General features: G+C 36.1%; 1 protein-coding gene across 1 annotated transcript in view; it reads left to right on the top strand.

The window, feature by feature from the left end:
• Positions 1-16764, top strand: part of LOC149798875 (uncharacterized) — a 147182-nt gene that overhangs the window by 115510 nt on the left and 14908 nt on the right. The window contains exons 13-14 of the mRNA XM_089957790.1: positions 5891-6013; positions 6815-7006. Coding sequence (XP_089813916.1) covers positions 5891-6013; positions 6815-7006 — 315 coding nt within the window. The remainder of the gene's footprint in view (positions 1-5890; positions 6014-6814; positions 7007-16764) is intronic.

Here is a 16764-nt window from a genome sequence, read left to right as displayed (position 1 = left end):
TTCTGCTATAAAGCTATTCATTGACATTTGTCTGCATGTAAAGCTATTCATTGACATTTTTCTGGCTGTAAAGCTATTCATTGACATTTGTCTGCCTGTAAAGCTATTCATTGACATTTGTCTGCATGTAAAGCTATCCACTGACATATGTCTGCATGTAAAGCTGTTCATTGACATTTGTCTGCATGTAAAGCTGTTCATTGACATTTGTCTGCCTGTAAAGCTGTTCATTGACATTTGTCTGCCTGTAAAGCTATTCATTGACATTTGTCTGCATGTAAAACCTATTCATTGACATTTGTCTGTATGTAAACCTATTCATTGACATTTGCCTGCATGTAAAGCTATTCATTGACATTTTTCTGCCTGTAAAGCTATTCATTGACATTTGTCTGTATGTAAAGCTATTCATTGACCTTTGTCTGTATGTAAAGCTATTCATTGACATTTGTCTGCCTGTAAAGCTATTCATTGACATTTGTCTGTATGTAAAGCTATTCATTGACATTTGTCTGCATGTAAAGCTATTCATTGACATTTGTCTGTATGTAAAGCTATTCATTGACATTTGTCTGCCTGTAAAGCTATTCATTGACATTTGTCTGTATGTAAAGCTATTCATTGACATTTGTCTGCATGTAAAGCTATTCATTGACATTTGTCTGTATGTAAAGCTATTCATTGACATTTGTCTGCCTGTAAAGCTATTCATTGACATTTGTCTGTATGTAAAGCTATTCATTGACATTTGTCTACATGTAAAAACTATTCATTGATATTTGTCTGCTTGTAAAGCTATTCATTGACATTTGTCTGCAGGTAAAAGCTATCCATTGACATATGTCTGCATGTAAAGCTGTTCATTGACATTTGTCTGCATGTAAAGCTATTCATTTACCTTTGTCTGTATGTAAAGCTATTCATTGACATTTGTCTGCCTGTAAAGCTATTCATTGACATTTGTCTGTATGTAAAGCTATTCATTGACATTTGTCTGCATGTAAAAACTATTCATTGACATTTGTCTGCATGTAAAGCTATTCATTGACATTTGTCTGCATGTAAAGCTATCCATTGACATATGTCTGTATGTAAAGCTATTCATTGACATTTGTCTGCATGTAAAGCTATTCATTGACATTTGTCTGTATGTAAAGCTATTCATTGACATTTGTCTGCATGTAAAAACTATTCATTGATATTTGTCTGCCTGTAAAGCTATTCATTGACATTTGTCTGCAGGTAAAGCTATTCATTGACATTTTTCTGCCTGTAAAGCTATTCATTGACATTTGTCTGCAGGTAAAAGCTATACCAAATATTATTTAGCAAACATAAACATGTATCACTGACACTTTTTAGATTACCTTTATTTGTACACTAATAACAATTAATTTAAGTAAAAAGTTCTTCCTCTTCCAGATTGTCAGTTGATTAACTTTCGTGTTTAAAGTTTATTTCTCAACTTAGAATAATATTTTTGTGATGGAATAATCAAACTAAATGATATGGTGCATCTCGATTATTCCCGCACGTACACACTCTTATAACAGAAGAAGGTTACTGAAATTTACATTTGACAAATTACTGACAAAGGTTATGTCTGTTGTGTTTAGCACATGATCAAATGGAATTTTGTGTACAATGTATTTGTGTGTGTGTGGTTGTGTGTGTGTGTGTGTGTGTGTGTGGTTGCATGTGTGTTTGTGTGTGTTTATACTGTGGTGGTCTAAACATATCACAATCCATACAACAGAATACTACAAAAAAATTTTTGGAACCAGCAATTTATTGTTATAAAATGGGGGCCTGACATATTTTTTTAAAAACTTTCTGTCAGTCAATAGCTTGGGGGTCGAAAGCAAAGTTATGAATGCATGAAACCTGGCAATGGCTCAGCATGGCAAGGGAATACCTCAGGAAGAGAGACTCAGAGGAGTTTGTAGGGTTCTGAAGAGTGTCCGACACCTGTATGTGGAGCTGCAATAGGCTGATATGAGGTATTTAGAGACACTGATAACTAAAACTCATTAAATCTGATCCTGAGGATTACTGTGATAACGAACATCAACTGACTTAGCATTGGCCCCCAGAACAGAGCTGGAATGGGCTGATATGCAAGAAATGTCCCAAATAAACAACATGGTGGAAGGATGGGAGGCAGATGGTTCTTTCTGCAAATAGTCATAATGTTAAGTTAAATGCATCATCTGCACTGAAAAGAACACATTTCTGCAGACTTCCCAGTTGCTATATAACTGAGGCCCTAACTAATAAATGTTTGATCACATGTTCCAACTCAGTCATCTGATTGGTTCACAATGACAACATATCTAAATTTAGTTACTAGCTTATTAGTAAATATTGACTGCAATGACATCATATCTGGGCAGAGAAACCATAGTAGACAAAGAGGCGCCAGGGAAGGATGCATTGTGTATTACTTAAACTGCACTTAATCCATTGAACTATCATTTCTGTCAGTCAGTAGGTGAAAAAATATTTCTTCTTCTGATTTATATAAAAGACACCATATGATATATTTTATATTATTGAAATAAAATGAATATCTTGAGTTAAAAGAAATAAAACACCTCAGCTTAAAAGGAAATCTCTGCCTCCCAGAATATTGAAATGGTTAATGTTAATTTAACTAAAGTTGGATAATTAAGCCTACACTATAGCTTACTCCCAAGCAAAAGACTTATATTATAGCTTACAAAGACAGTGTGCTGACATTAGAGTTGTTGTTGTTGTTGTTGTTGTGGGGTTTAACACCATTTTTCAGCACGATAGGTTATACATGGCAGCCAGTATTAATGGTGGAGGAAGAACCCGGAAAACCCCGGAAAGAACCACCGACCCATGAGAAGCTACTGGCAGGCTTTCTCACATGCCCACATTGGCTGAATCTTAGACTCGAACCGCCGCAGACAGAGGTGAGATGGCAGTGATCCGTAACGAAGAGCGCTTTAGACCACTCGGCCACTCAGGGCCCGCTGACATTAGAGAGATTGTTGATTAAAACAGTGTTGACAATGCAGCCTACATTTAACTGGCTACACTATTCATACAATTGGCAGAGAAACTTTGAATGGAACTTCAACACCTGAGCAAGATATGTATCAATGGCGGCCAGTAAACATAAAACACACTCAACAAACTAGAAAATATTTAGCGGACTTAAGAAATTTCACATTTAACACAGTAACATATTCTAGTAAATTGCTAAAGAAAAAGCAGATTTTCATTATTCTGAACATTTTCCAAAAGTTGGCTTTTCTCCAAATACCTTTCACAACTTCTCATTTGCCCATCCTACTGGCATACATTGTCATAAATATAATTATATTTGTAATATTCAATTTGTGACAAATACAACTGTTTGTATATATATATAAATAATAGTTTATTGAATTACTTTGATCATGAAAAATGAAAACATTCACTAAATTCATAATAATATTACCTGTGATTTCCATACATTTCAAACTGATGGAAATTACTCATGTACTGGTACAGTGAAAGAGTGTTGTGACAGGTATGTTTCACTGGAAACAATACTGCGTTATTCCAGTATATTGTTAATACCATGCACCTTTATATATATACATGTGTGTGTGTGTGTATATATATATATATATCAATGTCATAAACCTTATCAAAAGTCTGCTTGTCAGAAGTTCTACATCCTCAATTTTAACATAGGTCACTGCAATTCATTGTTCCCACTTCACTGACTGTTATTAAATTCTGTTTTCTTTCTGGTCATAATTTAAGCATTAAATTTCATGATTGTTTACAGCTGTCTTAATAACTTGCCCAGAGAAAGTGGGCCACTGTGACCGACATTTCATAATGTACTGGTTTAAGTTAAATTTTTGTGCTTATCACATGACTGTGTGTTTTTCTTAGTCCTTTTATAATGCTGTTCTACCTGGGATCATGAATCTTGGTGAGGGGGTTCATCATCATGAGTTTTAAACCCTCATCTGAAAAATAGGCCACTGTCACCAATATTTCTTGTTTAGACTTCAATTACTTTTTTTAAATTTTGTGTTTGTTGTTCATCTCTCATTCACCATTGAAGCTAGAACTGTAAAATTAATGATGGAATGCATTTCTGTTACTATCCCACCCTTACAATGAGAGAACTTAAAATAACCTACATAATTCATCTTTTTCTGACTTGGGTTTATGTTTTGCATTTATCTCGTTAATGACTTTTTGGCATGCTATATGCATGCTATCCTATATTCAGTTGCTCAGTTTGGCAAATGGTGATAAATCTTGATTAGTTGTACATTCCTTTTGCTATTCATTTTATCTGAGCAAGTTAATAAGTAGTTTTGATTTTTTTTTGTAAAACAATATTCTTTCATCAAGCTTTATTTTTAGGTTTTTGCTCTTTGAAGACTTTATAGTTCATATTGTATATCTTCCATCTTTGTTTCCACTTTTTGAAATACCATGGATTTCTTAAGAAGACAGAAATCACTGTCAAAATGTATGTTTCCATTGTTTTGGGTTATTTCCAAATGCCTACATGTCATTATTATCTGTCTGCCACTTGTTATCCATATGGCTAACATAGAAATGTAAGTATGGAAATTTGTGTAATATAATCATTGAGTGTTTCTATAAATTCTGTCTGTTTTCTTTAAATCGTTATATATAAGTTTGGCATGATGTTTAAGCTGTAATAAAATGTTTCCCGAGTAAATATTAGTGTACTTACCAACATAAGAAATTAATTTATTCCTTCTTCATACTGCATGATTTGGCAATCCTCTATCATGCAGATGTTGTTTATTTGAATGGTATGATCACCAAATGGAATCTTCAAATCTGTATCTTCTCTGAAATATTTTAATAAATCTTTTAATGTTTTTGATTAAGCTTCTTAAACACAACTAACTTTTACCGCACTTTTAGCCCATTCAAAGTGAAATGATAAAAATTATCTTGCCATACCAACATTGTTGTAGCATTCACCTCTTCAAAAACTGTTGAACTTAATTCAATGTAGATTTGAGCCATTCATTTCGATGTGCAACAATGCTTCTAATTATTTCATTTTAGCTCCATGCACCTCTTTCAAGGTTTCTGTACTGTACTGCGCTCAAGGCAAACTAGCTTCGAAATTTACTCCATAGTCGTCATCTAGTAAATTTTAAAAAAAAAGTAAAATAGTACACTTCCCAGTCACACTTGTGAAGTATATTTTAGAGTAAAGTACATCTTAAGGACTGTTGTAGGTCTGGTAACGAATCATCCATATGTATTGACAACAGAATAGGGTGAAACCCCTATTATGACTATAATTTACAGTGTTTATTCAGTATTTGACTAATAGATCAACACAAACTACTTACTTGAAAATACTTATGAAACATACATGTGACAAATATAGCAATCAAATACAAATATGGATTGCATATGCGACAAAGCAAAAGTTTGGAATTAAAATAATAATAATAAAAATAAAAATAAATGAATAAAAAACAAAATTACATTTAATTATTAATTTATGTGTTGACTCATGTTTATTTGTCATGAATGGGCATGGAAAAACCCTTTTATCTTTACCTCATTGGATGGTTTTTTATTTTAATTTCTTTAGACAGTCAGATTCATTTTTTCAGAAGATGAACTGTGTCAAACTGTAACAGAATTCTTGACTGCTATAAATATTTCAATAGTGTATGACCCTGTGATTTATATTACAATTATTTTACGTCTGTAGCCAGCAACTCATGCATTTTGTTTTGTTTGTTGAAAAGTTTTTTAAGTTCACGTTCCTTCTACCTCGTTGAACAAGTTTACGTCAGATAAAAAGGTATGATCATTGACTTGAGTTTGTTAATGTCAACACTTACATTCATGTCAGGTGATTGCCGTGACATCCACAATAGCATCGAGTGTGAAGGTTGGGCCGAGACTGGAGAATGTGAGGTTAATCCGGACTGGATGATTCCTAATTGCAGAAGGTCCTGTAAAAAATGTCCTTCAAGTATGTTTCATTTTGAAAATCTTCTCAACCAAAATATAATAGTAGAACAAATAATTTTAAATTCTCCATCATTATGAAGCAAGGTAATATTTCACGATGCACACATAAAGTTAAAACAATATGTATATAAATTTTTCCTTATATTTAAGTGCTTGTCTAAGGGGGTTTGTGTGTCAGTATGTGTGATTTGGATTTTTAACATAGCTTTAACAATTTTTCAGTCATATCGCTACGATGTCTGCAATGTGGCAGTTTACAGTGATGTCTAGCACTGAGGCATCATGCCACAGATATGTAGCATGATGTCCCGCCTAGTCACATTATCCTGACACCAGGCCAACCAGTCCTAACACTAACCTCTTAATGCTGAGCGCCTAGAAGGCAGCTGTTAGTACCATTTTTATAAGTGTTTGGTATGACTAGGCCGGGGTTCAAACCCATGACCTATGGCATCTGAGGAAATGCTCTAGCTTGTGTAGGCAAAGGCTTCTTTCTTTACAGATATTGAAGTGCATGTTTTAAAATTCAAACCATCAGACCCTTTTGTCAGTTTAAGATGGTTTTGTTGCAAAAACGAGACAAAAATTATATTGTAATATTTTTATGTGGTGTTTCACAAATTCATGATCCATATTTTAGCCAGTTGCAAATTATCTTTTTGTCCTTCTTTAAGTGACATGTGGTTTTGCTTCAATTTCTCACTGTTTGAGTAAGCAATGAATATTTGAGTTACCTTCGAGTTTGTTGTATCAATGAAAATATTGTGATGTGAAATACGGGGATTGTCTTTTTGTTAAACAGAGGAGTGTGTAAACATATTTGATGACAGTCAGTGTGATTATAAAGCACAGAGAGGAGAATGTTTGAATAACCTAGATTGGATGGAGGCCAATTGTAGAAGGAGCTGTAAAAATTGTACCACCCCATCAACCTCTGTCCCGCCCACTACAAAAGCAGCCATTCCCACCCCCAGTACTGCCAAACCTGACACCGGTAAGTATATATTTTATGATGAAAGAGTTGGAGTCCATAAAATTAGTCAAATAAGGAGACAGTATGATATTATCAGCTCTTATTCCACAGTTTTTTTTCTAAACATCTCAGTAATAGCTTAACCTTGTATCATTGCACTGTTCAGTTTTCAATAAGTGTTGTAAATTCCTCAGCCTATTTTGATTCCTTTATAAATTCCTGTATGCAAAAACATTAGATATACATTCTGACCATCTTGGCTATGATTTGATTGAACATAGGATTGACGAAGAAGATGCAAATGAAAAAAAATACTTCAATACATTCCTTGATTCTCCGTCAATTCTTGTTCCATAAATAACCAAGATGTTCTGAATGGCAGCTAATGGTAGATATTGGCATAAATTCAAAGTATGATTGTTAGGATTAATGTCGAAATTAAGACTGATTAGACATCAAGAACTCACTTCTAGGTAAGAATGGTAATCAAGAACCCACTTCTAGGTAACAACAGTAGGCAAGAACCCACTTCTAGATAACAATGGTAAGCAAAAACCCACTTCTAGGTAACAACAGTGAACAAGAATCCACTTCTAGGTAACAATATTAATCAAGAACCCACTTCTAGGTAACAACAGTAAGTATGAACCCACTTCTAGGTAACAACAATAAGCATGAACCCACTTCTAGGTAACAACTGTAAGCAAGACTCCACTTATAGGTAACAACAGTAAGCAAGATCCCACTTATAGGTTACAACAGTAAGCAATAATTCACTTCTAGGTAACAACAGTAAGCAAGAAGAATCCACTTCTAGGTAGCAACAGTAAGCAAGAACCCAATATTAGGTAACAATAGTAAGCAAGAACCCACTTCTAGGTAACAACAGTAAGCAAGAACCCACTTCTAGGTAACAATAGTAAGCAAGAATCCACTTCTAGGTAACAACAGCAAGCAAAAACCCACTACTAGGTAACAATGGTAAGCAAGAACCTACTTCTAGGCAACAACAGTAAGCATGAACCCACTTCTAGGCAACATCAGTAAGCAGGAATCTACTTCTAGGTATCAACAGTAAGCAAGAATCCACTACTAGGTAACAATGGTAAGCAAGAACCCACTTCTAGGCATTAAGTACAATACTCATATTATTAACACTATATTTACTCAGTTATTTAATACATTTTTTGAGCAGCAGTGGGGGGGGGGGGGGCGAATCCTACAACTTTCATAGGGCTCCAAACGCCGAACTAAGCCCTTTATGGAGGGCGAATCCTACAACTTTTAGAAGCCTCCAAACGCCGAAATGACGCTTCGTTGTAAAGGCAGTTGTCGCCGTCGTTGCTGCGTTTTGTTGTCGGCGCCCTCCCTGCTGCTTGTGTGTGTCCTTTTTTGAAAACCAATTTATCCAAAAATCGTATCTAACCCGACTCGATACCGTGTCCGAGGATCATGTAAATTTATTGTTATAAATCCGTGTGGTGTTGACTGAGCCTTACTAAATAAATTTCTAAACTTAATTATGTCCATATCACCGCTGCACCAAGTCTGATGTATATTTCGTAACGTGTGTGTATCAACTCCATTAAACACAGCAAGAATATTACAGTTATCCCTGATCACTTTAGGAATTTGAGTATATCGTTGGGTTACATAAATCACATCAGTGTTTTTGTGTCTGCCTCTGGAAAATATCCTGGCAGGATTTGATTGTTTATCCAACATCAAATCATCGTACACAACTAAATTATTAATAAATCCATCAATATCTTCTACAGATGGTGCTTCATTAATGTCAGTTATAAATTCAGCAACATCATCACCGTTTTCATTTAATGATTTTGCACTTTCATTAAAATCTTTTAACACTTTGTAGCATCGTTGATCGTCCACAGATGGAGCTACCAAATACAACTTGTCCCACTTCATCCACTTTATTATTAAATTAAGTAACAACTGCGTCTTACCACTCCCAGATGGGCCAATTATAATTATACGAACAGAATTTGGTAGTGCTGCGTGATGCTTAACTGATTCTCGTTTCCTTGTAGCAGAAAAGTCAGTGATCTCCATTAGAATAATATAATATAAATATGGATTTATATTGTGTGAAATGTAGAGCACGTACCCCAACAAGTGATCTGACAACTGTTACAACAAAAAATAACAGATCTGCGGTTTCAGGCAAGTGTGAGCGATGCGGTACAAAAAAGTTTAAATTTATTCCCAGTGGCAAGTCAGCGCCAAAACCAAAGTCAGTGCCAAAACCAAAGCCGAAACCAAAGCCAGCTAAAAATAAAAAGGAGGTGATATTGCCGCCAAGTTAGCAAAATTACCAGGAGCTCCGTGGGCTAAATACCCAGGAGAAAAACATCTACCCGGATATAATTACTGTGGTCCTGGAACCCGACTTGATATCAGACTTGATGACCAAGATCGACCAAAACCCGGAGAAGAACCAATAAATGCTATCGATAAAGCATGCCATGTCCATGATGTAGCTTATAAAAGTAAAAATCTACAAGATAGACATCTCGCGGATGTGAAATTAATTCACGTGTTAAATTCCATCACTGATAAATCTTTCAAAGAAAAGTTAGCTAGTTGGCTAATAAAATCCGCAATGAAATCTAAGCTTGTATTAGGCGCTGGTAATTAATTATAATGGAGTCGATTTATTATTCCCCAAGAGGATACTGGAGAGGTAGCACAGCAATTAGCAAACTTGCCAGTGCAGCAAAAGTCACACGTGATACTGCAGCAGATTGGTTATCCAAACAGACAATATGGCAAATTTATCTACCGCGTCCTAGAAAAATTAATTTTGCACATTTTAATGTTAGTGTTCCTAATGAAGTTCATCAGGCTGATATATTATTTCTGCCACATGATACCGTTCGTCGTCGAACATACAAGTACGCGTTAACTGTAGTTGATGCTGCAAGTAAATACAAAGAAGCAGAACCGTTAACGACTAAAACAGCGTCTGAGGTTGCTTCTGCTTTTGAACGAATTTATCAACGAGGTGGTCTGCGATGGCCAAATCTATTATAGGTTGATCCTGGCAAAGAATTTCAGGGTGCAGTATCATCAACGATGAAGCAACATAATGTCACCATCAGACGAGGGCATACTGCAATTCACCGTGATCAGGCAATTGTTGAGCGATTTAATCGAACACTTGCTGAGCGGTTATTTGGATATCAGTACGCGAAAGAATTTATCCAAGACAAGAGATCTCGTGAATGGGTTGCAAGATTACCAAGCGTGATAACTGCATTAAATAATGGAATAACTCAAACAACCAACATGAAACCTATTAATGCAATTACCAAAAAAAATATACCCGTACAACGACGTGATTTTTCAGCACAACCAATACTGGGTGGGTGATGTCACTGTAAGATATTTATATGAACCAGGTGAACTTGAAGGTGGTAAAAAAAGAGCGACTGATCCTATCTGGAGCATCAAGACACACAAGATATCTAACATAACTAGATCTACTGGTAGGCCAGCAATCTACAGGCTGGATTCAACTGCCCCTCAACGTGGATTCACACGTGAACAATTACAAGTAATTCCCGGGGACACACAATTACCGCCCAGATCACTTAACTAGCACATGATAAATTCAACATCGAGGTTGAAATCGCGATTATTTTTTTTGTCACTCTGTTTGTAACCGGCTAATTTTTTTCTTATTATATCACTGTTGTTTTCATTATCATCAGCCATTGATTCATCCAAAACAATTTTTCGCAATTGAGATATTCTTCTGACTCTGGACACAGCCAAGTAAACTAAGTTTGACCACTCGATTCGATCATCAACAATCCAAACAACTGTATCAGAAATAGTTAGTCCTTGAGATGAATGTATCGTCATTGCGTATCCTAGCGTCCACGGGGATTTGTTCATTTTTAGTGCATCTTCAACAACATTGACATCAACTGTGATAATATCATTTAATACTAAATTCTGTTTCCTTGACTCTGTCAAGTTCCCAGGAATATCAACATATATATTCTGTAACCGCGTATCAGCTGGTCTATAACACAACGGCACTGGCAACATTGGAAACTTTTCTCGTTGCAGTAAAAATAATTTCATCTGAAGTGTGTCTCTGACTATCTTTCTACTTGCCACTATCAAATCGTTTGGTCTCAACGTTTTCCAAAAGTCGCTCATTGAAGTCTCTGAAATTATTTCGCGCATGATTTCACATTGAATTTTATTCGGTTGTAATCTGATTAATGTTTTAAATTCCTTCAACGTTGCATCAAGAGATCTATAATCATCAGACACTTCTTCATAATAATCTACAAAATCTTTTAACCACAAATGCGGAGATGGACCAACAAAGGGTGGTGGCCGACCGTGATCACCACACATAACGACTGCAGTATTTTTTGTTAGCAGCCAATCGAGAAATGTTTTTAATATATCTAACGACACTGTGCCTATTTCATCCCAAATTATAATTCTCGGAATATATTTTGTTCCCATTCGATCTGGAGTCCATACACCACTGCTGTATTTGAAAAAGCTGTGATAAGTACAAGAATTAACTCCTCGTTGTTTCATCTCCCTGGCAAGTCTGTGTGTAGGTGTTAGCACAATCATATCTGAATTTCGAAATAATTAAATCGCTCGAGTTGTCTTACCAGCCCTACCCGGTCCGTTCAAATAAACGGTTTTGTGTCTAGTGATTGGATCATTCACAGATGGTGCAGAAGACATTTCTGATAATTCTGATTTGCAATAATTATCTTTCATAGCAACATCAGCGGATTCACAATAACAATGTAGCATTTCCTTTTTTATTCTCCACGAACTCCATGATTCATCATTGCTTACAGCCAGTGATTCTGAATATCTTTTATTCAAGTAAAATGAATCCGTTGCAACTCTAACTGCAGTGTCGGGAAATCGATTTATCATTGATAGCAAGTTTATAGAAACATAAGGCAGCATCGAAGACCTTAAATGTGTGTATTGAGGTGATTCTCCATTAATATAACTCACAATTGTGCCCAACCGTGTTCCGTCGGTCAAGAAAGCGTCCTCCCGATTACAAAATATATTTCTCGCAGCGGCATCAGCAATTATAAAATTTAATTCAGCATCATCCATAATCAATCGTGAGTGATGTCGTTTATGATCATATGCACCACCTTGAGTAAATTTACCAATTATTCTTTTATCGAGATTTTTTGCTGTTTTTTCACTATTACTGAGGTTAATCTTAAGAATATTAGGAGCGTTATTGTTAATGACATCCATGATCTGATGGGGACACTCTCGTGCATATTCTTGAATGACTTCATCGAGACTGATAGGCTCCGGTGTTGCTAACCAAACCGAAGTCTGCGGTCGATATGATATAATTGCTTCACTGACCGTCAACGATACCAGTATTCGGCTGTCAAGCATATATCACAACAACAATATTGGTGTCCAACGCTTTTCACTAAAGTGTCTGCCAAACCAACATAACAAATCGGATGAAGCTTTTCAGCTAGCGCAAACGATGTCACACGAGCAAATCCTGTCAGGGAAAAATCGGGTAAAGGACCGTTTATAGCAACTCGCGTCATCGAGTTCGTGGGATGTCCAAATCTTTTAAAATATCCATTACACTCGCCCATCCCAAGAAAGCTTCCCGGATAACACGCAATCATGTCTACGGATATCATCTCGCTGTGGTCATACTTGGTATTCCACAAACCGCCGTGACCATACTCGACACAACTCAATTGTATATCCTCAAGAAACTCACTTCGGGTTGGCCTCCATAAATTTCTTTCTCTGGCGGCGTGAGCGGCAACACTCGGAACTGTAAAACAATTAGTTAATAACTGTTCAGTGTTTTCTGAATATCTCTCTGCGAGTTTTTTCATTTCCTGTTGCAGAGATTTCGTCCGGTATAATTCACCGTTAGATCTTACAAATTGATCATACTCGCCATCTTCGGAACTTTTAAACAACCACACCGACACAGGGTCGTTTTGCTTATCTGTTTAATAAAATCAAATATATTTTTACCAGAGTTCTCTGGCAGGTAATATTTCACAACTCGATCCCGCGAAAATATCGTAACTGCGTTAGTCCAAGCGTGGGCATTATGTTCAATGATATTTATTGGAGCTCCGTTCCGATTATATTTCGATTTGTATAAATACTTCCTCTGTTATCGTTGTTACGGTTATGGGAAATCTTAATGCTTTTTCTAGCTCGGCAACATCCTTCATTGACGCTCCTGTGTCCTTGACTTTTTCGGCCCTCGCTGTTATCTTGGAACGTCTTAGATCAGTTAGACCGTTTCCGCGCATCGCATTTTTGAAATGTTCCATTACTCGCTCGGCTACACAATTTAGCTTTGAGAATCTCATTGGGGTGAGTTTATTGATTTTTGGTGTTTTTATCGGATAGATTCCATAAATGACCGCGGTCACAGGATACGCTCGAGCGTAATATGCTTTATCAATCCCAGTCAACATTCCTGGTTTGGAATCTTTACTTAACAGAACGGTTTTTCCATTAGCAAGGACAGGGTCATTTTTGTCACGGATAATCCATGTATCGGAATCATCTTGCACAATAAATTTTATTCTGAAAAAATATTTCTGACTTTGATGATTATCAAAGAGATAATCGATAATTGTTTTCGCTTGTGCATCATTCATTGTAGCATCAATGACAGAGTCAACATTGACAGAGTCAGCGACATTGACTTCGTCAATGTTGCGTATAATTTTAAATGTAGACCATACGTGAGATGCACCGTCGTTACGAAATTCTTTTTTAGCATTCCTGATAATATCAAACAGATCAGTCAGAGCTCGCCTTCGCGAATCAGGGGTTAGTCTGTCAAGATCGAATCTAGAAGCTTTCCCGGTGCCGATGGCAGATAATCTTTCAAACTCCTCCATATTATATTTAAGACAAACATTTAAATAAGAAATATATATAATGAAATATATATAATATAATGAAATATATATAATGAATCAGTGCAAGTGGCTTCAAGTTGGATCTGTAACTGTTTGTAATAAATCCTGCAGAAAAGAATTCTGCGGGAAACATTCCCAAAGTGTCCGATACCTTGCCTGCGATGTGGTGTTGGGGTCTGGGGTAAAACACAGTTATGTGCAAGTGGCGGGGGAAAGAGATACCGTGAACTTAAAAGATATTATAACAAAAAAAATAACGAAGTTGCGCTAAAATGTGAGCGCGATTATTTAACTAAGTTTTCAGACAAATTATAAATTAGACAAATACATTATATATATAAATGAGCCAAGAATTTGTCCCACATCCTATCACTAAGAATTACGAAGCGAATCGTGAGGGAATAGTCAGAAATTGTAAACTGAAAAAGCCAGTTGGTTTTGTTAGTAATACTGGTTATCTTAGCTTTACTGCTGGAAAGAAACATTATCTCTGTCATCGTTTCGTGTTCGAGGTATTTAACGGAGAGATAAAAGATGGTCTTGTGATCGATCACATTGATGGACGAAAACTTAATAATAATTTATCCAATCTGAGGGTTGTCACACAAAGCCAAAATTGTAAATCTGGTAATACTGGCTGTAGCAATAAAAGAGCCAAGGGAGTTGTATCCAGAAATTTAGATACAAATGAAGAAATAATATTTCATTCAATGTGCGAGGCTGGCAAGTATTTTGATATTCACAGATTCTCCATACACTCCGTGGCAAACAATATATACAAATCTGCCCTCTCAAAAAAATATAGTCAAGAAATTGTTTTTCATTACTTACTTCATTAAAATCCTGAAGTTTTTTAATGTAAAATGGGAGATAACTCTGTTAAGCATATCTCATACAATTAGTTCCCTCCCTTGCGCAATACTCTTTAAGATGTCAATTCATCCAGCGCGGCAGAGCGGTATACACACTGTGTCACAGTCTATAACACTTCCGCGTTTGTCAGTACAGGTAAGTGTTATTTTTCATAAGCTGTGTTAAAATTCACAACTTGTTAACAATATACACTACAACGGTAAACAATTTTCCGTGTACAGGTAACACGGTCTCCAATTACTTCCCCTTTGACTTCGTCAAGGTGACTTTATCAAAAACTGTCAACACGGGCGGGTGTACAATAAATAATATTTTTTTTCACAGATAAAATCCTTGTTTTACTGAATTCGTTTGGTTTTCTGGTTCATCTGTATTTTTTCTGCGATTATATTTAAGAAAACAAGTTCGAAAACCCGAGTGAGCTATTTCTGAGCTTCCAAGTATTAGTCAGTTTATATACTATAGCGCCCGAATTATGTACGGGGTTTCGAAACCCAACAAAGTTGCACAACTTTCCGCGTTATCACCCTGACGGGGTGACATTTTACACCTCGCGGGATTGATTTTGGGGGAGGGTGTGCAACTTTGTTGAGCGTAGAATATAACTCCGTATCTGTCTGTGCTGTCCTTAGTTAAAAAATACACGTTGTGCCGTCCTTAGTTAAAAAATACATGTTGTATTGTCCTACTGTAAACTTGCTAAGATGCGATGGCACCTTAGAAGCTTACAAATGTAAATACATGTAAATACTATATGTTGTACTGTCCTACTGTAAACTTGCTAAGATGCGATGGCACCTTAGAAGCTTACAGATGTAAATACATGTAAATACTATATGTTGTGCTGTCCTACTGTAAACTTGCTAAGATGCGATGGCACCTTAGAAGCTTACAAATGTATGTATATATCTGTCCCTATATGAACCCGCTAGCATATCATTTGGGTAAGCTAGAGGTTCAACATGGGGAATGTTTCGTCTTTCGCAAACACGCCCTCTGGGCCTTCTAGACTGTTATTTGACAGGTTAGGGACTCATGGGGTTTGTGTTTGCGCTCCTGAGTTTGGTAGGATGTCATAAGACACCCTAGAGACTCAAGGAGATGTGGTGTGCATTTTTTTCTTTTAAATATATATATATATGAATTACGAAAATATCAATGATGTGATTGTTGCTGTTAAAAATTAGAAGAGCGCGGATTTAATATATCACTAAATCCTGAAACAATCATGTCTGATTTTGAATCACTACATGAAGCTAAATGCGCAGGGCGTTATATTCTGCCTGCTCAGCACCGATTTATAAAAAGGATCCAGACGAGTTTATATAAATCGCTGGCTACAGTAGAAGAAGCACAAATAAATGAATTTGTTTCATTGTCTCGTACAATTGAAAAGATTAGGTTGGAATTAGCTCAAGAATATGAAACAAGGAATGTAATAAATACTCGTGTAAGAAAGCTAAAAAATTGTATGTCCCTTGATGAAATCAAGGACGAGGAAGTAAATATCTCACCCTGATTTCATCAAGGTGATAATATTTGCCTTAGTCGGCTGGATTTAATGCAAGAGTGAGCATAATTGAGAATTTGATCTCGGTCGCATACAATTGAAATACTATGCTCGCGTCTGAGACTATCTAACTGTTGCTGTGTTAATGAGAAATCTTCGTCTCCGTATTCGTCAATAATGAATTTAACGTTAATTTCTTCTTGGGCAAATGCAGCCTTAACTGCTTGCTCGAGCGCTGCTTTGTCATACACGAAAACATTTATATGGTGGTACATATAGATTTATGAATCTGAGATCTAAATACGCGTATATACTCTAAAATTTGAGGTATGCTGCAATGCGCGATCACAATATGATCTTTTTTTAGTCCTTGTAGTTGCGTATCAGTCAGTATAAAATCGTCAGTGCCGTGTTCGTCAACAATTATTTTTTCCGGGGTA

Source organism: Sinohyriopsis cumingii, chromosome 5 (assembly GCF_028554795.1).
Source record: "Sinohyriopsis cumingii isolate HCF-2022 chromosome 5, ASM2855479v2, whole genome shotgun sequence".
Lineage (NCBI taxonomy): Eukaryota > Metazoa > Mollusca > Bivalvia > Unionida > Unionidae > Sinohyriopsis > Sinohyriopsis cumingii.
This window is presented reverse-complemented; position numbering and strand designations above follow the sequence as displayed.